Source organism: Nyctereutes procyonoides, unplaced genomic scaffold, assembly GCF_905146905.1.
Source record: "Nyctereutes procyonoides isolate TBG_1078 unplaced genomic scaffold, NYPRO_anot_genome, whole genome shotgun sequence".
Classification (NCBI taxonomy): domain Eukaryota; kingdom Metazoa; phylum Chordata; class Mammalia; order Carnivora; family Canidae; genus Nyctereutes; species Nyctereutes procyonoides.
The window spans coordinates 7,581,560-7,607,067 of NW_026575028.1; the positions used below are offsets into that span (position 1 = coordinate 7,581,560).

The window sequence follows — 25,508 nt, forward strand, 5'->3', positions numbered from 1 at the left end:
TTCCAAAGAAGCCCCATTTTATTACAGGGAGCATACAAATTCTTTCCCTTATAAGGAAAAGTACTGTTCCCCTTCTCCGGTGTGACAGATGTGCCTCTTCTAGTTTCCAGCTTTCTCTTTTACCGGTACTTTCCATGTCGATTAAAGTGTTTATAGAGGTAGCTGATGCGTTTGTTAAGTTTGTGCAGATCATCAAGGAACATTCTATTTCCAACCATTTTCTTCTTTCGGATACAACGTTGTAATTCATTCCCCTTCCAGCCTCGAAGCCATCTGGGGCCCTTGATCAGTTCTTTGGGGTGCATTTTAAAGTCTCCTGTGTAATATAAGAGAATGAATTAGTTCTAAGACCAGAGAGAACCCAGCTTCAATCCGCTAAGCCTTTAGCAGAGTTGCTTTTCCTGAGCTACACCTATAAATAAGACATGTTACACCATCAGATCAAGAGCATAGACTCTGGAGCTAGGCTGTTTGGGGCTCAAATTCTGGCACTGCCATTTACTAGCTTTGGGAAAATCACATTACTTCTCTGTGCCTCAGTTTCCTTGCCTGTTAAGGTGAAAAAATTATTATAAGGATTAAGTGAGTTAATAAGTGTAGAGCACTCAGAACACTGCACACAACCTAAATTGACACGTAGGTGTCTGCTCTTACTATTGAGCAGGATACCATTCCTACACAGCTGAAAAAAGTCGTTACAGCACAGCTGCCATTCTGAAATTCTGTACCACGGGGTCGAGTCTTACCCAGGATCCCGATGTTGTCATACACCCCAAACATGGCCCTCTTCTCGTTCCAACGATCAACCACTTTGGGAGGAGGGAGGGTGACCCTTACATGGAACATTCTAGGAATACCTAGGAATGGAGAAGAAAAGGAATGGCTATGAGCCGCTTCTGACAAGCAGTTCTCGGGGCGTCTTTAATACACCAGCCACTTACCCAGAGAGAAGCTTCTGCAGGCCAGGGGCACCTGGCCCCATAGGACCCTTCCTATCCCCAAAGAGAGGCTCCCTGTCATTGCTCTCGTCTCTCCCCTACAACAGCACACCGCACAAGCCTAAGAGTAGCTTTGCTCGTGCCCTTCAAGGAGCTGACGGGGATCTTCCACACTGGCGACACTCGACGCTAAGTGGAGGCAGCCATCTTGGGCCTCACACCGCCTTGGCCCCGCCTTCCCCAGCCATAGCCCCGCCCCCCGGGTTCCGCTGTACGGAGGCCTTGACATCCTCCCGTCCCACCCCGCCCAGGCGTTTCCGGTTCGCCTGCAGAAATCCTGGAACGCCGGAGGGCCTGAGGACTCGTCTCGTCGTTGCCCGGGACGCCTCAAAACTGAGTTTCAAGAAAGTTCACCCTTTCCTGGGGCGTCCCTCAACTGTGAGGAAGATGAAGGTGCGGACCTTGGAACCCCGAGCTTTTTTCTGTGCCTCACAGCAGTTTTGCGCTGAGGCTGCTCTTATTACCCCTTTTATACAGGGGAGGAAATCTGAGGCTCAGAGAGTGAAGTGGCCTGCTGGACGTCACATAGCAGAGGAGATGGCGGAACGTGGATGAGAGCCTCAGCCTCCCAACTCCCAGCTTGGACTTGCCTCCAGTACTGGGGGACGTGGGGGGAGTGACTGAGTGGGTCCCTAGCCCAGGGCACTACCACTTCCCAGCTAGGGGCGCCGCAGGAGTAGGCGGCCGGGAGACGAGGAGGCGGGTACTGGGTCTAGGCCCCGCCCTTCCGGCGGCTTCTGGCATGTGATTGGCCGGTCTCTGCAGGGAGTGTCGCGATTGGCTTCCTAGCGACCGTTGAGATTTGAACTCCACGTTTGTGGCTTTGCCCGCGCGGCGCCTGGTCCGGAGGCGGGCTTTTGCCTCCGCCTGCCGGGGATTGGCTCGTTTCTTTGCCCGCTCGAGTGCTGCCATGCTGATTGGTGCATATTGTGCACTCCGTGTTTTTTCCTTCTTTTCGTCCTCGCAACCCGAGTCGGAGGAGCGGCGGGCGAACTCTTGAGGTGTGGTGTTAATGGGCTGGGGGAATGAAAGGCTAGGAATGTTGGGTGCGGGGCAGGATGTCGCGGTATTAATTCGGGTATGAGGGATCCCTGGGTGGCGCAGCGGTTTGGCGCCTGCCTTTGGCCCTGGGCGCGATCCTGGAGACCCGGGATCGAATCCCACGTCGGGCTCTCTGCATGGGGCCTGCTTCTCCCTCTGTCTGTGTCTCTGCCTCTCTGTCTCTCTCTCTGTGACTATCATGAATAAATAAATAAAATTTAAAAAAAAATAATTCGGGTATGAGAGGCGAAGAGGTTGCAGGCGTGTATATAATGGGGTAAGATGCCGTAGAAACAGATCCGCAACGGAATATGGGCAAATCGCTTAACCTTTCTTAGTTTCAATTTCCTCATCTGTAAATTGGGTTATATTTTGATGCATTCCTTGAGATTGGCATTCGGAGAACTAGATCAGATATGTATTTAGATAGCCCAAGAACGTGACACAGTAAACAAATGTTAAATGTTGATACTCTCCCCATTCTGGGGCAGGAACACCCAGTAGCCTATGCTGACCCACTGTCCTGGCCTCGGGTGAGACATTTTCTCAGTATTTAAGCTTTGTCCATAAAAACAGAAATAATAGTGCTAACGTGATGCATTGATATGCCACCTTACAACTCTTTAAACATTTTCATACCCTTTGACTCATTTGATCCTCAGAGCAACTTTGTAAAATAATCAGAGATTAGTAACTCGTTTTGCAGATGAGGTTCATAGGGTTAAGTGACATGACCAAATGACAGAGTCACAACTAGAATTAGCTTCTAGTTCAGGGTTGATCTCACATCCTCTAAGATAACGTTACTAGCCTGAAATAAGTTTAATATAAGCATCGTATATTGGAGAGGGGAGGAATAATATATCCAGATAAAAAGACAGGCCTTACTTACAGACCCTGACCTGTTTGCTGTTTGGTTTCCAGCCCTGTGAGTCAGTGGAAGAAAGATGTCGCCCCAACTGTATGAGTTCCATCTACCCATATCCCCAGAGGAGTTGTTGAAAAGTGGAAGAGTGAATCAATATGTTGTGCAAGAGATATTGTCGATCAAACATCTTCCATCACAGCTCAGAGGTAAGACTCCATAGCTGCTACTGTGCCTAGCACCTCAAAACAACCATCTTACATGTAATTATATCGTCTCTCTGTTCCACCACACCACTAAGCTCCATGAGGGCAAAGAACTTGTCTTTCCTAGTCAATTTTTTCCTAGCATTGCTTGGGATGTATTACATGGGAAGTATACATACACATTGACCTCATTTTCTCCATTATTCAATAAACAGTCTTGATGTATGTGGCTACTCTTTGGACAAAAACCTAGTTTTGATCTTTACCTCTTACCATATGCCAAAATTAAGTTCTGGTAGATTTAAAAGTTATAGGAGAGGGTAGCTTTCTCAGAATGTATGGGACTTGCTTGACCTGTATCAGGTAATATTTTTTAAAAGTCTAGATCTCTTGTTTCCAAGAGTATGCAATAATGGGGGGGGGGGGACATGTACAGCTGCAACACTGAACAGCATATGTACAATGCAGTTATCCCTTGAAACCTACAGATGAACAAGGCAATTTATACATTATCAACAAGATCCCATAATGTCACTATACTTATTGGAAGTGATCTTGTGTCGGTTAGGTTGTTTTGGAGAGGTACATAAAGTAGAGATTAAGACTTAGGAGCCAAGCTATCTCAGTTTGAATCTTGGCTCTACCACTTTGACCTTGGACAAGTTACTTATTCTCTTGGTGCCTCAGTTTCCTCATCTGTAAGATAGGGATAATTGCCTACTTAATTTGTTAACTCCTACAAGAAGTGTTGGTTAATATATCAGCTAGAATTTAACTCTGTCTTATCTCTTCTCTGCCTTCCCATCATGGTTGCTAAATGGCAGCTCCTAGCTCTGATTTCCAAAGGTAGAAAGGGTGATTTTTTTTTAATCTTTTAAAAGATTTTTTCTTTTCTTCTTTCATTTTATCTTTTTTTCTTTCTTTTTAAAGCTTTATCAGAAGCCTCCCAATCAGTTAGCCAAAACTGATTTTGCCTGTTTCCCTAACTATTTACTGGTAAGGGAAATGGAATCACCTAGATTGTCTAAATTGATCAAGATTATTGGGGCACCTGGGTGGCTCAGTTGGATGTCTGTCTGCTTTTGGCTCAGGTCATGATACTGGACTCCCAGGATTGAGCCCCACATCAGGCTCCCTATTCAGCAGGGAGTTTCCTTTTGCCCTCACCTTCTCCCCATCCCTGCTTACTCACACTCTCTCAAATAAATAAATGAAACCTTTAAAAAAAAAAAAAAAAAAGATCGTTATTTAGGAGCCTCCCCAAACCTAGACGTATCACCATTTGGTAAGCAAAGAAGGCAGAGTATGGAAGTCAATGTGTAGGTGGCTAGCCAACAGTATCCACTATAGAGGAGAGATAGACTGTTCTCTCCATACTGTATTGATATGTGCATCACCAATTGCCTAGGCTGCCCACTGTAGCAAATTGTTCTTTGGGTATTATAATGCATCATTTTTTTAAATTTTCTTTTTTTCTTTAAGATTTTATTTATTCATAAGAGACACAGGCAGAGGGAGAAGCAGATTCCCTGCAAGGAGCCTGATGTGGGACTCGATCCTGGATCCCGGGATCACACCCTGAGCCAAAGGGAGACACTCAACTTCTGAGCCACCCAGGCATCCCATAATGCATTATTTTTTAAATAGATAATCACTCTCTTTAAAGAGTTCTTTTTATAATAATTTCATTGCTTTTGGTGTTTAGAATCCTAATTATAAGTTCTACAAGATCAAATTGTTTAATTTATTGAAAAAGTATTTACTAACAATATACTGTGTGCCAAGCACTATTCTGGGTACTGGATATACAACTGTAAACAAAACAGACAGGTTCACAGTTTTTTCTCAAGGTTCTCAACAAGGAATAAATAAATATGAGATATATCAGATAGTTGCAAGTGCCAGGGAGAAAAATAAGCAAGATAAGATACAGTGTGGTGGGTAGGAACTACATTTTATGTTGGATGATCAGAGAAGGCTTGCTGATAGGTGACATTTGAGCAGAGGCCTTAGAAGCAAGGAAGTGAACTATGCCAATTCTCATAGGCATTCTAAACAGAGAGAAAAGCCAGTGCCATGTCTCTGAGGTGGGAAAATGCGAATATGGTTGGAGTGGAGTAAGCTAGGGAAAGGGAGATCAGGGGAGAAGTGGTGCAGATTCTCCTAGAGTTGTGCTCCTCAAAGTGTGGTCTTCAGACTAGCAACATTAGAATCATGATTTAGGAACTTACTGGAAATCCAAGACCCAACCCATAACTACTGAATCAGAAAATCCATTTTTTAAGACGATCTCCAGGTAATTCGGATGCACATTTAAGTTGGAGGAGCACTAATCTAGAGCCTCGTAGGTCATAGTAAAGATACAGTGTCAGTGTAAGTTTGAAAGCCATTGGGTTTTGAGCCCAGGAGTAACACGGTCTGACATTTTAAAAGTATCGCTATTCTGTGAAACAGAGTATGAGGGCCAAGGGAAGAACAGGGAGACCAATGGAGAGGCTAATACAGCAGTACCAGTTAGCGTGCCTGGAGTAATAGCAGTGGAGGTAATCTGAAAAGTTAGGTACTAAACAGATAGATGTTGAAAGGAGAGCAAACAGGATTGTTGATGGATTGAATTTTAGGGTTAAAGAAAGACTAGCGTGATGACAAGGCTTGTGTAAGAATGGAGCTGCCATTAACTGAAATGGAGTAGAATATGAGAGGAGCAGGTTTAGTCAGTCTATTGGTTGTAGAATTGTGGAGTTCAGGGGCACAATGTGATGAGAAACAAGATATTTGCATAGATTCAAAGTATCCCCCCACAAGATACTTAATTACTGCAAAGCAGAAAATAGTAACTTACACTAGAGATACCTGGCAAACACTACCAAGTGGTCAAAGTTAACATAGTAATAAGGCAATGATACCATGTACTCCTTGGTATGATGCATTGAAAGAATCCAGCATCCCTTCTACAGTTATGTTGCCAAAAATGCATAACCTCATGAGAAAATAGCAAACAAACCCAGACCAAAGAACATTCTACAGAATAACTGACTAGCACATTTCAAAAGTATCAAAATTGTGAAAGACAAAGACAGAAGAATAAAGTGACATGACAGCTACATGCATTGTGGGACCCTGAATGGGATCCTGGACCAGGAAAAGGACAAATAGAACAACCAACAAAATTCAAATAAAGTCTGTAGATTCATTAATGGCATTCAGTTAGTGTTAATTTCTTAATTTAGAATAGATTCTTGAGTGGTGGTTATATAAGATGTTAACATTATCAGAGTGAAAAGTGTAAGAACTTTGTATGGTTTTTGCCACTTTTGTAATTTCAAAATTAAAAAAAAAAATAGGTCCTCACTATTAACTACACTGGACAAGTCACTCAACCAGTCTGAGACTTCATTGCTTTTTCCGTAAAATAGGCATAATACCATCTGCTTTATCTAACTCACAGATGTCATGAAACTCAAGTAAGGCTTTCATTATAAAACATGACAAATGTCAGATATTATAATAGGTTTCATCAAATGAGCTCTTTTGGTGGATCGACCAATAAAAGTAATTAACTCGGTTTTCTGCCATCAATAGAATTTACCAAAAAGGCTTCTCTCCTCCATATTAATTAGTTTCTTTCATCTTTATAGCATTTCAGGCTGCCTTCCGAGCTCAGGGGTCCCTGGCTATGCTGGAACACTTTGATACAGTCTACAGCATTCTACAGTAAGTATAAAGCACCTAGCTGGTACTTTAAGAACCAGTGGCTAGTTAACCCTAACTTTGCATGTTAGTCCTGAAATTCCAAATTATAGATGCACTGACAAAGGTTCTGGGTGCTGAGATCCCTACTAATGAGCATTGACCCCAACTTAACACCACATTCATTCGAGCAATTTCACAGATATTTTTAAGTATTAGATTCTTCAGGTTTGATCTGATTTAGAATGGGATCTGCAGTTTCCTGTCTTAACCCCCACACTTTCTTTCCCTCGTAGTCACTTTCGAAGTATAGATCCTGGCCTCCAGGAAGATACTCTGGAATTCCTGATAAAAGGTATCTGTGGGTCAGGGGTTAGGTAATGGAAAGTGTTTGTCATTGTTTGTTTACTCCTGTATTTTGTCAGCCATGTGATGATATCAAGGCTGTGGTGATTCAGTTGGTTTGGCTAAGCCCGGGGACCTTTGACCTATTAAGGTCTGTAATCTTGGTGGGCAATACAGAGTTATGTGTGTTCGCTGTAAGGGCAGACCAACAAGAAATATTTCCTACTTTTGAACTACCTCTCTTTAATAAGAGGGTTCTTCCAGTTGCCAGAGAGAAACTAGGGTAGCTGGAGTGAGAGAGTGGGGACAGGGCATGTTCAGGGTAAAGAGGTCAGGGGTCCCAAAGGATTTGGCTTGTGTTGTGGCCACTGAGAGATGAAACACAGATCTTTGGTAATCTGATGGCTGCAAATGCAAAAGGTGTTTTGAAGTTGGGGTGTGTGAGGAAAGTGAATGAAGTTGACTCCAGATTCTGCCCCTTGTAGTGGTATCCCGTCATTCCCAGGAACTTCCCGCTATCCTGGATGATGCAGCTTTGAGTGTGTCAGACAGGAGTGCCCACCTAAATGCTCTCAAAATGAACTGCTATGCTCTGATACGCCTCTTGGAATCCTTTGAGACCATGAGCAGCCAGACAAGCCTCATGGACCTGGACCTTGGGAAGGTAATTGGCGGTTTCTGGCTTACTTAATATGGGGCCTGGAAAGGTAGGGAAATGGAAAGAAGGGAATCCAACAGTTCTGGCAATCTTTTCTGTCCTTACTTAGGGTTTATGGGGAAGTATTCAAAAGTATCACAGCATATCCTTCCCTGACAAGAACCTCCTCTATATTTTAGAGCTTGTAATACGTCTTCTGTGTTAGTTTCTACGTTGTCTCAACACTGGATAGTTTAGGCACTCGGACTAGCAGATCTTAATCTGCTTTTGTTTCCTTATATTTCCCTAAATATATGATCTTTTTCTAGGGGAAGAAAGCCCGGGCCAAAACAGCCCATGGCTTTGACTGGGAAGAAGAGAGACAACCAATTCTTCAGCTTCTAACACAGCTGCTCCAGTTGGATATTCGTCACCTGTGGAACCACTCAATAATTGAAGAGGAATTTGTCAGGTGGGTGGTTAAGATGCCTATGGGTTAGTGAGCTGTGACGAACAAGGGCTTTGTTGACAGACATCTTTCTGAATACTTCATTTCATGCCTCACTTCTATATGTAACACATAGAAGTATACTCATAACACTGAGTTGTTAGGAAGTAGATAATAAATGTTAGAAACTACCGTGAATTTTTCATCTTTAATCCCATTAGTCATTCATGACACAGACTTTACTGAGTGTCTCCTGAGCACATGGCTGGTATGTATGGCAGGCACTGGAAACAAAAGTTTCTACCCTCTTAGAGTTTATAGACCAGAAAATGATTTTTTAGATAAGTAAAATATATGGTGTGTTTTATAGTTTATTATTGTGGAGAACAGTAGGGGTGGGGGGGATTGGAGAGTTTGATGGAAGAGTTGCAGTCTTAAATCAGCTATCCTAGCAAGACCTCTTTAAGTGGTGACATTTGAGCAAAGATCAAGAAGAAGCCCGGTGAGCCATGAGAGGGTCTGGAGGAATAGGAAAGTCAAGGAATAAAACCATAGGTACAAAGAGCCCAAGGAGGGCATGTATCTGGCATGTACAGGACAGGGAATAGCAGTGAGGCCAGGGCAGCCACGCAGTGAGAGGGACACGCTATGAAGTCCCAGAGGTGGTGGAGAGCCAAGTGTGTAGACCCTTGGCTGTTGTGGTGATTTTGGCATTTTCTCAGCATGAGCTGGGGCCGCTCAAGGATTCAGAGCAGAGCAGTGAGGTGATCTGACTTGAATTTTAATGGGATCATCAAGCTCTGGTTACTGTTAGGTTACTATGAAGGGAAAGGAAGAAAGCGGGAGACCAGTTAGGGGGCTGTTGCAGTGACTTGGGCAAGAGATGGTGGGAGCTTCAACCCAAGAGTGGCAGTGGAGATGAAGGGATGTGCATGGATCCTGTACCTGTTTCCCAGAGGTAGAGCTTACAGGATGAGCTCACAGATGTGTGTGAGATTTGAGGGAGAGTGCAGTCAAGAATGACTCCCCCAGGATATGTGCATGAGCATTCGGAAGAACAGAGTTGCCAATAACTGAAATACAGGCAAGGCTATGAGGCATGTTTTGGGGTCAGGTGGGGGGAATGGGACGGGGGATGGACAATTAGAAAGAAGTTCTGGGATTTTTGTTTTGTTTTGTTAAAGATTTTATTTATTCATTCATTCATGAGAGAGAGAGAGAGAGAGAGAGAGAGAGAGAGAGGCAGAAACATAGGTAGAGGGAGAAGCAGGCTCCATGTAGGGAGCCCAGTGTGGGACTTGATCCTGGGACTCCCGGATCATTCCCTGAGCTGAAGGCAGATGCTCAACCACTAAGCCACCCAGGCATCCCAGAAGTTCTGTTTTGGATACAAAGTTTGAGGTTCTTACCAGACAACCTAGCAATGTTATCTGACTCCGATGTTGAGTGTACAAATCTGGAGCGCAGGAGGGAGGTCAGCTAAGGTACTCATTTGGGAATACAGTGTATTTATATAAATGCTATCTATGGCCCCAAGACTGAATGAGATTACTAAATCAGTAAGTGTAGCTAGAGGAGAGCAGAAATCCCTATTGTACCCTGGGGAAGGGAGTCTGGCATGTGGCCAGAAGAGGTTTCCAGGAGAAAGGCATGATCAGCTACATCCCATGCAGCTGAATGGTTGATCAGATGAGGACTGTGAGAAATCTTTGGTTTGGGGGATCCCTGGGTGGTTCAGCGGTTTAGTACCTGCCTTCAGCCCAGGGCGTGATCCTGGAGTCCCAGGATCGAGTCCCACATCGGGCTCCCTGCATGGAGCCTGCTTCTCCCTCTGCCAGTGTCTCTGCCTCTCTCTCTCTCTCTCTCTCTCTCTCTCTTTCTCTCTCTCTCTCTGCGTGTGTCTCTCCTGAATAAATAAAATCTCTAAAGAGAGAGAGGTCTTTGGTTACTTTCTCCTACCTTTTATCATCTATTTGGGTTCTGTGTAGGCATCATAACTGTTGAAAGTTGGTCATCTTGAAGATCAGAACATCTGTCTAGGGTCAGCAGAGCAAAGCAAATTGGTGTAGAAGGTGAGCAATAGAATGAAGAAAGCTAGAAGCCCCTGACTTTGGGGGCAGGTGAGGGAGAATGAATGATGCAGGGCCTGAACAGAATGGAATCCATATAGCTGACTTCACATCTCCTTCCCTTCCTTTCTTAGTTTGGTTACGGGCTGCTGCTACCGCCTCCTGGAGAACCCCACCATTAGTCACCAGAAGAACCGCCCCACCCGGGAAGCCATAACACACCTGCTCGGTGTCGCCTTGACACATTATAACCATATGCTCAGTAAGTTAGCCCTCTGCTTTGCCCCATATTTTCCATTTTGCCTATACTTTTTCTCACATTTAGTATGTCCACAGGTGCCAGTGTGAAAATCATCCAGATGCTGCAGCACTTTGAACACCTGGCATCCATACTGGTGGCGGCTGTGAGTCTGTGGGCAACTGATTATGGAATGAAGAGCATAGTGGGAGAGATCGTAAGGTGACTCTTCTCTGAGTTTCTGATTCTCCCCTCCCTCGGGGAAGACACAGAAAGGTGGGAAGTATTTTCTCTGTGCACTCTAGATTTCTTCAGATGTTAGATAGCAGTCTTACCTTCCCTTACTAGGAAGTGAATTAACTTGCTGTGGCTGTGTTTTCTTCCCTGTGTAGAGAGATTGGACAAAAGTGTCCCCAGGAGCTGAGTCGGGACCCTGTGGGAGCAAAGGGCTTTGCAGCCTTCCTGACAGAACTAGCAGAACGCATCCCGGCCATCCTGATGTCCAGCATGTGCATTTTGCTGGATTATCTGGATGGAGAGGTACGTGGCCCCCTGGGGATCTCCAGGGGATTTTAAGTACATTGCTATAAGGCTGTTCTTTAGAACAAGAAGATGGCTTTCCCATGAAGTCAAGGTATCTAAGCATAACTCTTGACAGTTTCTTCCTACAGAGAGGCAGATAAAGTTCATTGACTAAAGAGCCACTTATTATTCCCCATTTCAGTATCAGTTGGTTTTATCCCGGTCTGGTGGGGGGTTGGCAGTTCCACACCTTAGGTCTAGTGAGAGTCACTCAGCTGTGATTCTGAGTCCCTTCCGTTCCTCAGGATGAAGCCCCTTCCGTTCTTCCTACCACCTGGCTTGCCTGCACTCTCCAAACAATACCGCCTCTCAATTCTTTCTGCCTGGCTGCCTCCCAAACTGATGCAGGGCACTCGTAGGTGAATGTCAAAGACAAAAACAGTCCACTCAGTCATCTAATTCACTTGAACTTCTTGTGCAAGACCCCATTCTCTGGCTCCTGGCTTGGCAGAAGCCCCAATCCCTATTCACCAGATTCCGCAGTGGACTTGCTTGGCACCCTGGGGGCTGACTTGTGCTTTATGTCTCACTCTTTGTCAGTAAAATGTGAGAAGGGGAGTGGGAGGGAAGGGGGTGTTTTATTAGTAAAGATCAAAGGCTTTGAGGCCTCCCAATGAAAGGTAGAAATGAACACTTTTCAAATGTGCATATATGTGATGAGCCTTATGGGGAAAATTGTTTGGGCCTCTTGTTTATTTTGTCTCTATATTCTCTGAGCAGACGAGGCCCCTTCCAGTGATCTCAGGGGTAAACCTAAGTAGCTGACCTGAAAAAGTAACAGTTAAGCAAGCTTACCCTTCACTGAGGGCCTTGCCACTTCTTTGTGCCTGGACAGGCCCAAGAGTTTGGGGGAAGGAAAGTTAGGATTGGAGTGTGGAGCCTCAGACCCTTTTTATTGCTCTCCCTTAGAGTTACATGATGCGCAATGCTGTGCTGGCAGCTATGGCAGAGATGGTCCTGCAGGTTCTGAATGGTGATCAACTGGAAGAAGCGGCCCGAGACACCAGAGACCAGTTCTTGGACACCTTGCAAGCCCATGGCCATGACGTCAACTCCTTTGTGCGGAGCCGTGTTCTGCAACTCTTCACCCGAATTGTGCAGCAGAAGGTGAATAACTTTACACATGATAAACACATACAGTACTCTGGAAAAAGGAATCCAGTATCCCATAGAAGAGTCTGTAATTCACATTGTTACTACCAGTAATAAAGGTCTTCCTCTATCAAGGACAGGGAAGCCTGGCTCCATTTAAACCTGGCTCCATACTATGTCTTAACCACTTAAAAGAGAAACTATTTTATATTCCATAGAAAAGTTCCTTTAGAATGAGTGGGTTGGGCAGCCCTGGTGGCTCAGCGGTTTAGCGCCGCCTTCAGTCCAGGCATGATCCCAGAGACCCTGGATCGAGTCCCACGTCAGGCTCCCTGCATGAAGCCTGCTTCTCCCTCTGCCTGTGTCTCCGCCTCTCTCTCTCTCTCTCTCTCTCTCTGAATAAATAATTTTTTTAAAAAAATCTTAAAAATAAATAGATAGTGGGTTGCTCACATAGAGTGTACTTCCAGATCACCTTTAACAGAATGGATGGTGTGGGGTGTGAGCTCATCCTTCTCTTTGTACCCCATGCAGGCTCTCCCATTGACACGTTTCCAAGCAGTGGTGGCCCTAGCAGTGGGTCGTCTGGCAGACAAGTCAGTACTAGTATGTAAAAATGCCATTCAGCTCCTGGCCAGTTTTCTTGCCAATAATCCCTTTTCCTGCAAGGTAAGTAAGCTTGATCTACCCCAAAGAGAAGGAATTAAATGGAAACAGGGATCAAATTCTGTGACCTAGTGACTCTGATACTCATTTGACCCTGGTAGCTTAGTGATACTGACCTCGCTGGACCACTGAAGAAGGAGACACAGAAATTACAAGAGATGAGGGCCCAGAGACAAGCTGCAGCTGTTTGTAAGTAGTTCCTGCTCACCCTAGCCATTTCTGCTTCCTGCTGTCAGAAAGTCCAAAGAAAGGGTCTAAGTGAAACTTTCTCATTCAGCCACAGTGCTGGACCCAGAGGAGGAGTGGGAAGCCATGCTGCCAGAGTTGAAGTCTACTCTGCAGCAGCTGCTAAAGCTTCCCCAGGAAGAAGAGGAGATTCCTGAGGCAATTGCTAATACAGAGACTGCTGAAGGTGTGAAAACACGCATCCGTCAGTTGCTTGCCAAGGCTAGTTACAAGTATGTGAAAGGTTCTAAGAAACTTCACAAACAAACAAACAAACAAAAAAAAAAACTTCACAAACAACTAATTGTAAATAATGTTATAATTATATATGCAAATGTTCTCCATTTGAAAAAGAAAGTCTGAGTATAATTCTAGTTGTATAATCTCAAGTAAGTTGTTTAAACTTCCTGGGCCTCAGTTTCACTGTAAAATAGAAATGGTTGAGGGGTGCCTGTGTGTTCAGTGGGTGGACCCTCTTGATCTCGGGGTCATGAGTTCAAGCTTCATGCTGGGTATAGAGATTAGTTAAAAATAAAATCTTTTTTTAAAAAATTAGTTCATTGCATGGTACAAAATTTAAAATTATAAAAAGGACATGTATTGTAAAGTCCTTTCCAGACCTATTTCCTAGCTACTTAGTGCCTCTTTCCACAAGGAAGCAACATTCTGAGTTTATTGCACATTCTTCCAGAGATAACAGACATGTTAAACATGTTCTTTTCCTCCCCTTCTTACACAAATGATAGAATATTCTACCCTCTGGTCTACCACCTTGCTTTTTTTCACTGAACCATGTATTGTGTGTTTTTAATATATATGCCTAATAAATAGCTGCCTCATTATTTTTTATGGCTACATTGAATCCCATTGTATGGATATACCATAAATTAACCAGTTATTTGACTTAGCAAAGTTTTTAAGCAGATGTTTGCCACAAGATTTGAAAAGCCTTATTTGAGTGTTTTGAAGACTGTGTAGTAAAACATTGTCAATTTAGAAGTGGGAGAAGTGTTTTTTGAGCTCTGCCTTTAATAGGTGTTTCTCAACTTTGTAAGCATGAGAAGTGTTCCTTTTCTTTGGGGGGCAGTAGGTCTAGCTTCTCTATGGAACCATGAGGTAGGCTCCCTTATAGAAGACTGCAGTGACACTCTTGTCAGTCCTGAGTTGGTGACAGGTGGATGTTCTGACAGGCAGGTCATCGTTCTCACTCAGGAAGCCATAGGCCACTTCCAGGAGTCTGAACCTTTTAGTCACATGGACCCAGAAGTGTCAGAGGAGACCAGGTTCCTGAATCTTCTGGAGACTATTTTCAAAGGTAATTCCTTTTCCTTTATCAGCTAGCAAGCAAAACATTTCTACTAGTATTTATGTGCCATTGACTTCATGCTAGATGCTGATCTGGCTAACAGAACCCAGTGCTGAAGAAATCCAGAGAGCTGTCAGAGCTCTACTCTGGAACAGAAGCAGCCCAAAGGCCTAAGGTTGATAAGTCATTTGGTGGAGGGAAAGGGTATTTCTAAACCACAGAGGACTTTAGGAGTCTTTTTTGAGAAATGAACCAAGATATCTTTTTTTTTTTTTTTTTTAAGATTTTATTTATTTATTCATGAGACACAGAGAGAGGGGCAGAGACATAGGCAGAGGGTGAAGCAGGCTCCCCACAGGGAACTCGATGCAGAACTCGATCCCAGATCCTGGGATCACACCCTGAGCCAAAGGCAGACGCTCAACCACTGAGCTACCCAGGTGCCCCTAACCAAGATATTTTAGAGTAGGTTCTAAATGTAGAACTTCCCACTGTGAAAAAAAAAAAAAAAAAAGAACTTCCCACTGTGGAAAGAAATGTCCAGGGATGTTACAGGTGTTGGGTTGCCCCATATGCCCTCAAGGAATAACCATCCTATAATTGTCTAACTCCTAGGCCCAGTAGCTTCCACACAGGAGAATACCCAGGGGCCTGTAGGGAACACGGGCCCAAAACAGCCAGACTGTAAAGATAAGCCCTGTGTGTCAGAGCCTATGAAATCCAGGGACAATGATGAACTGGTAAAGCAGGAGATGCTGGTGCAGTATCTGCAGGACGCCTATAGCTTCTCTCTGAAGATCACAGAGGCCATTGGCATCATCAGCAAGATGATGTATGAAAATACAACAACAGGTATGCCAGTGTCCCTCTCTGTAAGGACTGGGTCTTGGGGTTGGGAAAACCAGTCTTGTCCATATTTTAATGATAATTATCTGCTCCTTAAAAAGGCAAGGATTCTTTTTTATTTTTTTTATTTTTATTTTTTGGATTCTTTATTTCTTTTGGCTGTGTATATCCCCATGGAGCATACACATTTTAACACACAGTTCATGATAGGGCCATCAGGAGTTGACTTTCTCAGGGAGAGTGAGGAGAGCTTCCACTTGCGTGTTGCTACACTAAGAAAGGTTCTGTCTTTAAGTATTAGGAGAATTTGGCCAAGCAATGGGTGATATTTGTATCTATCCTCTCAGTGGTACAGGAGGTGATTGAATTCTTTGTGATGGTGTTCCAATTTGGGGTACCTCAGGCCCTGTTTGGGGTGCGCCGCATGCTGCCTCTCATCTGGTCTAAGGAGCCTGGTGTCCGGGAAGCTGTGCTTAATGCTTACCGCCAACTTTACCTCAACCCCAAAGGGGACTCCGCCAGGTATATGTGGTACTTTGGCCTTTGCCAACTTCTCTGAGGTCAGCTTCTCATAGGACTGCAGTCTTTTAGGAGTCTGCAGTCTCCTAAAAGAATGGTGGGGATGCAGGGGCATCCTTCTAGAGGAGTTCTAAAATCATCGGACATAGATCTGTAATGGGATTCAGTGGAGCTCAGACTTCCAGTCAAACCCATCCTACATAGTTATCCGACGTTGTGGTGGGATAGCCCTAATAACCCGTTTGTGGGTTCAAACTTAGCAGTTTTTAATGACCTCTGCTCTCTGCTATTCCCACAGAGCCAAGGCCCAGGCTTTGATTCAAAATCTCTCTTTGCTGCTAGTGGATGCCTCAGTTGGGACCATCCAGTGTCTTGAGGAAATTGTAAGTCTCCTTACTTCTACTTTCTTTCTATTTTGTTTGCTTTGTTTTGTTTTTGGCTTATTTAGTTATTTAAATAATCTCTACACCTAGCGTGGGGCTCAAACCCCTAACACCCCAAGATCAAGTATCATACGTTCCTCTGACTGCGCCATCCAAGCACCCCCTTACTTCTACTTTCTTTATTCATTCAATAAGTATTACTGTGTGTTCAGCAATTTACTCAGCCCTACAGAGTATAAGATTATTTTCAAGTTCCCAACTTTAAAGGAACCAACAATATAGTGGGTAGCCAAAAAACATAAAACGTTTATAGAACGAGGTAGCACATCAGTGCCAGAAAAAGTGGCCTAAGTAATGGTTATAGCAGGAATGGTAATATAATAACACTTATTATATATATGCCAGGCCTGTCCTCAGCAGTTTGCTCGTAGGAGCTTGCATCATGCTTATACAACCCTCTGAAGTGATGCTACTAATGTACATTTTACGGTGACAGGTCCTGAGGCTCTGAGAGGTTAAGGTACTTGGCTAATGACAGCTGGTTTGTGGGAGAGACACAGGCAATATGAGCTCCGGAAAACATACTCTTGTATGTTTTTCTGATGAGTATTGTGGGAAGGAGAACAGTGGGAGGACTTAAGCGGGGTCTTGATGAGCAGGATACAGAGAATTAGAGAAAGGAAGGAACCAAGAAAGCACAAAAAGTTGCAGAGTGAAGATTGTGTTGCTGGCTGGAAATTGTTACCTGCAAAAGATAAAGTGGGAGTGTAGGTTGGAACGGAATTGAAAGGTCCCTGAATGCCTTTCACAAGTCCAGGACTTTCAGTTTGCCACCATTTTAGTGAGGCCCATGTGCTTTGAAGCATTTGGATTGTGGAGCCTGAAGGCGGAAGTGGTGCTGACCACCAGCATCCACTAGGTGGAGCATTCCTGCCAGCCACCTTTTCTCTTCTCTGGGGCAAAGAAGAGCCCCGTGACAGCCACTGGCCTGAAGTCTTCGAGGCTAGGAGGCTAGCTTGTGGTCCCGGAGCTCCTACTGTAGGCAAAGAAGAGCTGTTTCCAAAAGATGAGCTGAGGTATGGCATGATGAAGTAGGTGTTGGGAAGACTGGTCCAACAGGAACATACAGGTTGGTGGAGAGGAGGCTGCTGTCAGTGTGCAGTGGTAAGGGGCTGGCCTTGGAGGAAAAGCTATGGAATTGCACTTAATGGAAGATGGATTTTAAAGAGTAGGTGGGACGAAGTGAGGAAACGTTGACTGTGAAGTTTCAAGCATATGAGACTAAGAGTGTTGGTATTCTGGGCAAAATGAAAAGGCAAGGGAGGATGCAGCCTTCCATTTTAGACATGTTGCATTGTTGTAACAGCAACAAAACCTACTAGAAATCTCCAAAATGTGGTCAGAGCCACGGATCCACACAGAACTCAACAAGGTCACTCTGAAAATGTCATCTTAAATGCAGTTTTGAGGGCATGAGGATGGAAAAGTGACAGAGATGGAAGCCCCTCCCCAGACTCCTCCTCCTTCCTTTTCTGTGCCTAAGCATTGCTTTTACCCACCTCGGGTTCTCAGTGCTCTCTTCAAAGAAGTGGAACAAGGATCAGGCGAATTGTTATTTCCTGGCTTGAGCCTTTTTTTTTTTTTTTTTTCTCTTCAGCTCTGTGAGTTTGTGCAGAAGGATGAACTGAAGCCAGCAGTGACCCAGGTGCTGTGGGAGCGGGCAACCCAGAAGGTCCCCTGCTCTCCTCTGGAGCGCTGTTCCTCTGTCATGCTTCTTGGGATGATGGCACGGTAAGGCTCGGGTCCAGACAGGCAGTAGGAATAAGAGGCAGAGCGAGGGCTCTGAGAAGGCTCCCTTCCCTTCGGTACCGGCAGTCAGGCCCACAGCTATACCAGGTAGTAGTTGGCTACCTAACTGAAAAGTAAAACAGTGCAAGTACCAGCCCCCCCACCCTGCCCAACAGAAATAATGGGATTTGGTACAGGGAGAGGGATTCTGAGGGCCAGCCCTGTAGAGCCTCTTCTGTAGTCCTCCAGGACTCTCAAAGCCTCGCACAGAGTGCTTGCTGTTACCTACCCCACTGGGCATTATTCCCTACAGAGTGCTGTCCCCGACTAGCTTTAACTCTGTGGCTTCCTTCTCCTAGAGGAAAACCAGAAATTGTGGGAAGCAACTTAGACACACTGGTGAACATAGGGCTGGATGAGAAGTTTCCACAAGACTACCGGCTGGCCCAGCAGGTGTGCCATGCCATCGCCAACCTCTCTGACAGGAGAAAGGTATGGGGGGGTCTCCAAACCAAGGAGAGTGGGGCTCCTCTTAGCCACTCTTAACACATAGGCACATTTTGTCTTTGCTGTTCTCAACAGCCTTCTCTGAGCAAACGTCACCCTCCCTTCCGGCTGCCTCAGGAACATAGACTATTTGAGCGATTGCGGGAGGTGATCATAAGAGGTGAGTTATCATGAAGGCCTCGGGTAGAATCGAGTCCTTTGGCTGCAATGAGTGACTTCTCCCTTCTTCTCTGCAGGCTTTGTCCACCCAGACCCACTCTGGATCCCATTCAAAGAGGTGGCAGTGACCCTCATTTACCAACTGGCAGAGGGCCCTGACGTGATCTGTGCCCAGATACTGCAGGGCTGTGCAAAACAGGCCCTGGAGAATTTGGGAGAGAAGAGCACCACCCAGGAGGGCCCAAGTAAGTAGGCAAAGAGGGTCCTCAGTGGGCAGCAGCCAGACTCTACTGCTTTCCTTGTCAGGCCAGCAGCCACTGCCAATACTACTTTCTATACCAGCCCCTGCCCCACCCCAGACCATACTCTCACTGTTGTCACTTAGGTTGATCCAGTTGCTTCTACCATTCCCTTGTCCCCATCTCTTACTTCTTTGCTAGTTTGTGTACAGCACACAAACAAGAAGATCTATCAAAATAGGGTGCAGGGCCATGTGAGACTTGATTCTGTCTTTCTCTCCCGGCTATCCCCTCCCCTCCTCCAGAGGACACCCCTGTGCTCCCCACTTTCCTACTGATGAACCTACTGTCTTTGGCTGGAGATGTGGCTCTGCAGCAGCTGGTACATTTGGAACAGGCAGTGAGTGGAGAGCTTTGTCGGCGCCGGGTTCTTCAGGAGGAACAGGAGCAGAAGACTAAAGACCCAAAGGAGAAGGTGAATGAAGTGCCTGGGCATTTGGGTTTCTCTGTCAACCATTGCCCAGATTTGTTTCATGACCATGGGTCATTCACATTTCCTCTTGGGGATCTGTGCTTTTCTACCAATAAATGAAATAAGGAAGACACTCTGCTCCCTGCTGCTATTACTCTGGGAAAGATTAGTGAGAACAAAGATGGAGCAGGCCGTACACTATTTCCCAGGAAGGAAGGTTTTAGGGAAACACAGAGCACTGTCTTAGGGGCCTCGGCCTGCAGTACAGGCTGCCCCCCCGGAGGTGCTGTTTATGAGGATGAGCACGCACTTGCCCCCCCTTTCCCATCAGCCCTGGGCACTGGGCCTGCCGCCTGATGGGGACCTTGTGTTCTCCACTAGAGGCAGTGATGCCTTGCAGACCAATAAGCCTCGCAGCAGTGGAATAAGGTCTGACCTCTGTGACCTTGAACCATTGTCCATGTGATCCATCTATTGACTGTATACAGGACATGACATGCTTCTCTGAGGATGAGTTCAGAGATGGAGGAATATGCTTTGGCAACTTGAAAATAAATGCCATTTGTTCAGTTTCGAACTTGCCAATTCAGATTTGGCAACATGAAAACAAAATGACAAAGACCTAGTTCTTTTCCTGTTTAATTCAGGAGTCCTCCCTCTTCACAGACACATTTGACAGTCGTAGGAGTACTTTTGCAGCACTTGCCTTTCCCCAGATGCATTCCTGCAAAATGCATTCTAGTCAACAACACTGTCCCAGATAAGCTGTGACCTCTGGTTTCTTTTTCTTTTTTTTTTTTTTTTTTAATTTTTATTTATTTATGATAGTCACAGAGAGAAAGAGAGAGAGGCAGAGACACAGGCAGAGGGAGAAGCAGGCTCCATGCACCGGGAGCCTGACGTGGGATTCGATCCGGGGTCTCCAGGATCGCGCCCTGGGCCAAAGGCAGGCGCCAAACCGCTGCGCCACCCAGGGATCCCATGACCTCTGGTTTCTTATCCCACCAGAACACCAGCTCCGAGACCACCATGGAGGAGGAGATGGGGCTGGCGGGCGCCACTGCTGATGATACAGAGGCAGAGCTCATCCGCGGCATCTGTGAGAAGGAGCTATTAGATGGTAAGACTTGCTGAGGGCTCTGCTCCCTGGCCCACGTAACATGTCCCAAACCTAGAGCTGTTCTTCTGACAGGCAAACAAGTCCTGGCTGCCTTTGTTCCGCTTTTACTCAAAGTCTGCAACAACCCTGGCCTCTACAGTAACCCTGAGCTCTCTGCAGCAGCTTCACTTGCCTTGGGCAAGTTCTGCATGATCAGGTAAGCCCTGGGGCGTTAGTCCCTTCTCTGAGAGGATGGGGATTGGACGGTCTCCCTGATGACTCTCTTCTGGCCCCTAGTGCCACTTTCTGTGACTCCCAGCTTCGTCTGCTGTTCACAATGCTGGAAAAGTCCTCACTCTCCATTGTCCGGTCTAACCTCATGATTGCTACTGGGGATCTGGCCATCCGCTTCCCCAACCTGGTGGACCCCTGGACACCTCATCTGTATGCTCGGTAGGAGATCCCTCATGACACTTTAGCAGGCCTCACCAGCTCTGGGATGCTGTAATCCGGCAAGTATGAGAATCACTAAAACTGTATTTGTCTGGTCTTTAGCATTACTTGGAACATCTGCTTGATACTTGGCCTGTACAGGCCATGGCTTTGTATGGCCCCAAAATGATTGGCACCTCAATCCCAAGCCTTGACTGCAAGCTTGGCCTCTTTCCCTGGTCCCAGCTTTCTAACTGTTTCTAGACTTTCACATTAAGAAGGGGTAATAGAGCATAAGGCTCTTGACCTTGGGGTCATGAGTTCAAGCCCCACATTGGGGATAGAATTTACTTTAAAAAAAAAAAAAGGTGATCCCTGGGTGGCGCAGTGGTTTGGCACCTGCCTTTGGCCCAGGGAGTGATCCTGGAGACCCGGGATCGAATCCCACGTCGGGCTCATGGTGCATGGAGCCTGCTTCTCCTTCTGCCTGTGTCTCTGCCTCTCTCTCTCTCTGTGTGACTATCATAAATAAAAAAAAAAAAAAAAAAAGAAGAAGAAGAAGAAGAAAGGGCCCCCAAGGGCCTTTCCTGCCAGTGATTTAAGATTTCATCCCCAGGCTCCGGGACCCAGCACAGCAAGTGCGGAGAACAGCAGGACTGGTGATGACGCACCTGATTCTAAAGGACATGGTGAAGGTAAAGGGGCAGGTGAGCGAGATGGCCGTGCTGCTCATTGACCCCGTGCCTCAGATCACTGCTCTGGCCAAGAACTTCTTCAATGAGCTTTCCCACAAGGTGAGAGGCAGTGAGGAAGCTGAGGGCTTGCTGCTCAGGAAATAGGCACACCACCATCTCTATAACGTGACACTCTCTGTCTCAGGGCAACGCGATCTATAACCTCCTTCCAGATATCATCAGCCGCCTGTCAGACCCCGAGGGAGGGGTGGAGGAAGAGCCTTTCCACATCATCATGAAGTATGGTTCCCCGGGCCCAGAAGCACACTTTTCATGGAGTAGATGCTTAGGAAGGAGACGGATCTATACTTGAATTCTGGCTCTGTTCCTTAGCCATATGGCCTCCAGCAATAACTTAACCTCTCTGTGCGTGTTCCTCCTCTAAAGGATGAGGCCTGTGAGACATGTCCCTTAGTTCCTAAGCAAGTTCAGTACAAGAAAGTTTCTAACATGGGGGTAGGCACAGTAGTCCTCACTACATGGCAGTGCTTTTGTTATAAGTTCCCATTCTCGGTGAAAATTTCTCAGGGGCGTGGGGTGGACCTATTGCCGATAGCATACGAAGAGGCCAGGAGGAATGTTGAGGCAGGCCTAGGCCATGGCCAAGGGGATTTTCTCCCTCAGCCAGGAGGATGGCAGCAGGCTGGTGCCCAGGGAGGGATGGAGTTGTGTCAGGGACAGGTCTGAGCTGGCCCTGGGAGGTCACACGTCTCCCCTTCCTCAGGCAGCTGCTCTCCTACATCACCAAGGACAAGCAGACTGAGAGCCTGGTGGAGAAGCTGTGTCAGCGCTTCCGCACAGCCAGGTACTGCCTTCCCCCCGGGGCGCCCCGCAGCGGTTGGAGCCTCCAAGGCCCAGGCAGGACAGGCCTTTACCCCTGCATCCCGCTGCTTCCTACAAGCCCTTGCCATCTGCAGGACTGAGCGGCAGTACCGGGACCTGGCCTACTGTGTGTCACAGCTGCCGCTCACCGAGCGAGGCCTCCGCAAGATGCTGGACAACTTTGACTGCTTTGGGGATAAACTGTCAGATGAGTCCATCTTTGGTGATTTTTTGTCGGTCGTGGGCAAGCTGCGGCGTGGAGCCAAGCCTGAGGGCAAGGTGAGTATGGTCCGGCCCTAGCAAAGACACCCGCGTCTGTGCTGCCCGGGCCTGCCTCACCTGCCCCAGGCTGCAGTGCAGCCAAGTCACCAGCATGACCTGAGACCAGGTCTTTCTGTCTTCAATTCCTGTTTCTTTTTCTCTTTTTAAAATTGAACTTTATTTTTTAGAGCACTTTTAGGTTCAAAAGCAAAATTGAGTGGAAGGCATAGAGTTCCTCATATGTCTCCTGCCCCCCCACACACACAGCCTCCCCCACAATCAATATCCCCCACCAAAGTGGCACATTTGCTGCAATCGATGAATCTGTGTTGACACATCATTATCACCCAAAGTCCATAGTTTACCTTAGGGGTCACTCTTGGTGTGCATTCCGTGAGTTTGGACAAGTGTGTCGTGGCCTATGTCCATCATTATAGTATCATACAGTATGGTTTCACTGCCAGAGAAGTGTCTGTGCTCCCCCACTCTTTGGGCCCCAAACCCCCAGCTACCACTGATCTTTTTTACTGTTGCCACAGTTTTGCCTTTTCCAGAACATCCTATACCCGAGTCAGGCAGAATGTACACCTCTCAGCTTGGCCTCTCTCTGTTCTGCATCTTAGTTTTTACTGTGTCTTTTCATGGACTTCTTTTTCATCATAGAAATAACTGTTTCCAGGGGCGCCTGGGTGGCTCAGTGGTTAAGCATCTATCTTGGCTCAGGTCGTGATCCTGGGGTGCCGGGATCGAGTTCCACATTGGGTGCCCCGCATGGAGCCTGCTTCTCCCTCTGCCTGTGTCTCTGCCTCTCTGTGTCTCTCATGAATAAATAAATAAAATCTTTTTAAAAATCTTAAAATCTTAAGAAATCTTAAAAAAAAAAAAAGATTTTAAAATCTTAAAAAAAACAAAAAACAAAAAACTATTTCCAGGCCTATTCTTCATCTCTTCTTCCCTTCCAGGCTATAATCGATGAATTTGAGCAGAAGCTTCGGGTCTGCCACACCAGAGGGTTGGATGCAGTAGAAGACCTGGAGGTTGGCCAATGGGGTAGCCAGAGAGCCCCATCCACCAAGAAACCCTCCACTGGTATGTGAGGCAGCCCCACGGGTGGAGAGACCAGGCCTCCTCTCAGAGGTTCCTTTTTTTGGGACTGGTGTCTCTGCCTTTTCTAGTTTCAAAGCGGCACCAGCATCTGGCTTCTGCAGCCTCATCAGACGGTGACTTTGTCACCCCCAAGTCCTGCCGTACTGCCCATCGGCATCCAAATACCCAACAGCGAGTTTCCAAAAAGAAACCCAGAATTGTCTTCTCAAGTGATGAGTCCAGCGAGGAAGGTATGCTGCTCCCGGCCTTGGCCCAGAGGGAGCACAACTTGGGCGGTGAGGCTGGTTCCGATGGGGCCCTGCTGTGTGGATGGTCTTCACCCCCTCCCCCAGGTGTCCTCCCCTCGCGCAGTTTGGGTTTGATTTCTGCGGTGTGGTCTGGGGCCATCCCACTGTTCTCTGAGATCTGTTTTTCACCATCTTTGTGACTCAGCTTTTTCTTATTTCTCCAATCCTCTGAGTAGAGCTTTCGGCAGAGATGATAGAAGAGGAGACACCCAAGAAGACCACACCCATCCGCCGAGCATCTCTTCGAAGGCACAGGCCCTAAGAGGTCATTCTCCCTGTCCCCGTCCCTGCTGTGCAGGATGGCTTGTGGGGGTGACCTTGAAGTCTGTTGGCTCCTGTAAAACACTTGTTTGCCTGTCTTCCTTTCTTTTTTTAAAGCATGGTTCTTCAACTAGCCTAACTGGGCAGGATTGAGCTGCTTTCACTGGATTGTGTCTGCCACAATTATTCCTAGTGAATAAATGTTTTTATATGTTTTTATTCTTCCTAGCCTTGTCTGTCTCATCTTTCACATTAGCCAAGACACAGGAGGCAGGCAGAGGATTATCAGTCCAGAAAGGGGAGGTTCTAGAGGCTGTTTCAAGCCTCCATGCTCCCCCTGGTGCCTTATTTTCCCCTTCTCAACCTCCCCATGCTGCCCAAATAGCAGGATTGCTTCACGGCAGCAGAGCACACAGTGTCTAGTCTCCAGATCAATGCTGCTCCACTTGGGGGCAGTTTTGCCCTCCAGGGGACATTTGGCAATGTCTAGAGATTATTTTTGTCATCAACCTAGGTTGGAGGGATGCTACTGGCATCTAGTGGGTAGAGACCAGGGATGTTGCTAAATTTCCTACAATGCAGAAGACAGACCCCACAACATAATTACTCAGCCCAAAACATCAATGGTGCCAAGGTGGAGAAACCCTTCTCCAGACCAAGGGCTGGTCTGTGTGCTCCCCTCCCCACTTTATGTTCTGTAAGCCCATCTCTGGGACAGGTGACTGACCTGGCCACCGGGCTGATGGAAGGTCAGGTCCTCTCCACCATCTGTGGAAACTCCACCTACCAAGAATCCCTTTATTATTACAGAGTCTGTGGGAAGTCAGCCCCTCAGGCAGGCACTGCTTTAGCCTGCCCACCCCCTCAACTCCCCAAGTCTGTCTGCTGAGTCACCTGGACCAGGAGGCAGTGAGCATGCTCTCATGACGACAGTGGTGTCTTTGCTGTCATGACAACGGCAGGCTGCATCAGTAATGCTCTGTGGGCACTGAGCTCCCTCTTTCTGGCTGAGGACACTACTGAAAAAGGATGCGCAACAGGCAAAAGGGAAATGGGACCTCAGATAACGCATTGTGGGTAGTGTGGGAACATGAAGGGGCTAGGACCCTTTCCAGAGAAAGATTAATGGTCCTGGTTGAGCCTCTGAGTCCCCATCCCAGGCCCCAATAGAAAGCCTGTGGCGC

The 25,508-nt window shown here is 46.5% G+C and overlaps 2 protein-coding genes and 1 non-coding gene across 4 annotated transcripts; 2 read left to right on the forward strand and 1 right to left on the reverse strand.

Moving 5' to 3' along the window:
• On the reverse strand, positions 1 to 1,168 carry MRPL51 (mitochondrial ribosomal protein L51). The gene is made up of 3 exons (XM_055315540.1): positions 942 to 1,168; positions 747 to 857; positions 1 to 316 (listed from the first exon to the last, which is right to left on the reverse strand). The coding sequence occupies exons 1-3, from the start codon at positions 1,018 to 1,020 to the stop codon at positions 120 to 122; spliced, it is 387 nt and encodes a 128-aa protein (XP_055171515.1). The 5' UTR covers positions 1,021 to 1,168; the 3' UTR covers positions 1 to 119.
• A 99-nt stretch (positions 1,169 to 1,267) lies between these two features.
• Positions 1,268 to 24,543, forward strand: NCAPD2 (non-SMC condensin I complex subunit D2). 2 transcript variants are annotated; one of them, XM_055315585.1, is made up of 32 exons: positions 1,268 to 1,391; positions 2,964 to 3,113; positions 6,749 to 6,824; positions 7,097 to 7,155; positions 7,631 to 7,809; positions 8,112 to 8,254; positions 10,434 to 10,561; positions 10,636 to 10,759; positions 10,930 to 11,077; positions 12,029 to 12,226; positions 12,746 to 12,880; positions 12,979 to 13,066; positions 13,155 to 13,335; positions 14,293 to 14,417; positions 15,024 to 15,260; positions 15,602 to 15,776; positions 16,072 to 16,156; positions 17,814 to 17,947; positions 18,304 to 18,436; positions 18,527 to 18,611; positions 18,688 to 18,855; positions 19,155 to 19,324; positions 20,330 to 20,441; positions 20,514 to 20,637; positions 20,718 to 20,873; positions 21,469 to 21,646; positions 21,732 to 21,826; positions 22,311 to 22,391; positions 22,504 to 22,687; positions 23,632 to 23,758; positions 23,845 to 24,006; positions 24,240 to 24,543. In XM_055315585.1, the coding sequence occupies exons 2-32, from the start codon at positions 2,987 to 2,989 to the stop codon at positions 24,323 to 24,325; spliced, it is 4,203 nt and encodes a 1,400-aa protein (XP_055171560.1). In that variant the 5' UTR covers positions 1,268 to 1,391; positions 2,964 to 2,986; the 3' UTR covers positions 24,326 to 24,543. The 2 variants fall into 2 exon arrangements, with proteins under 2 accessions (XP_055171560.1, XP_055171561.1); XM_055315586.1 differs by lacking the exon at positions 1,268 to 1,391 and adding an exon at positions 1,417 to 1,999.
• On the forward strand, positions 7,225 to 7,552 carry LOC129503517 (small nucleolar RNA U85). The gene has a single exon (XR_008663189.1). It is a non-coding gene; the product is annotated as a small nucleolar RNA U85 (small nucleolar RNA).
• Positions 24,544 to 25,508: the final 965 nt, after the last annotated feature.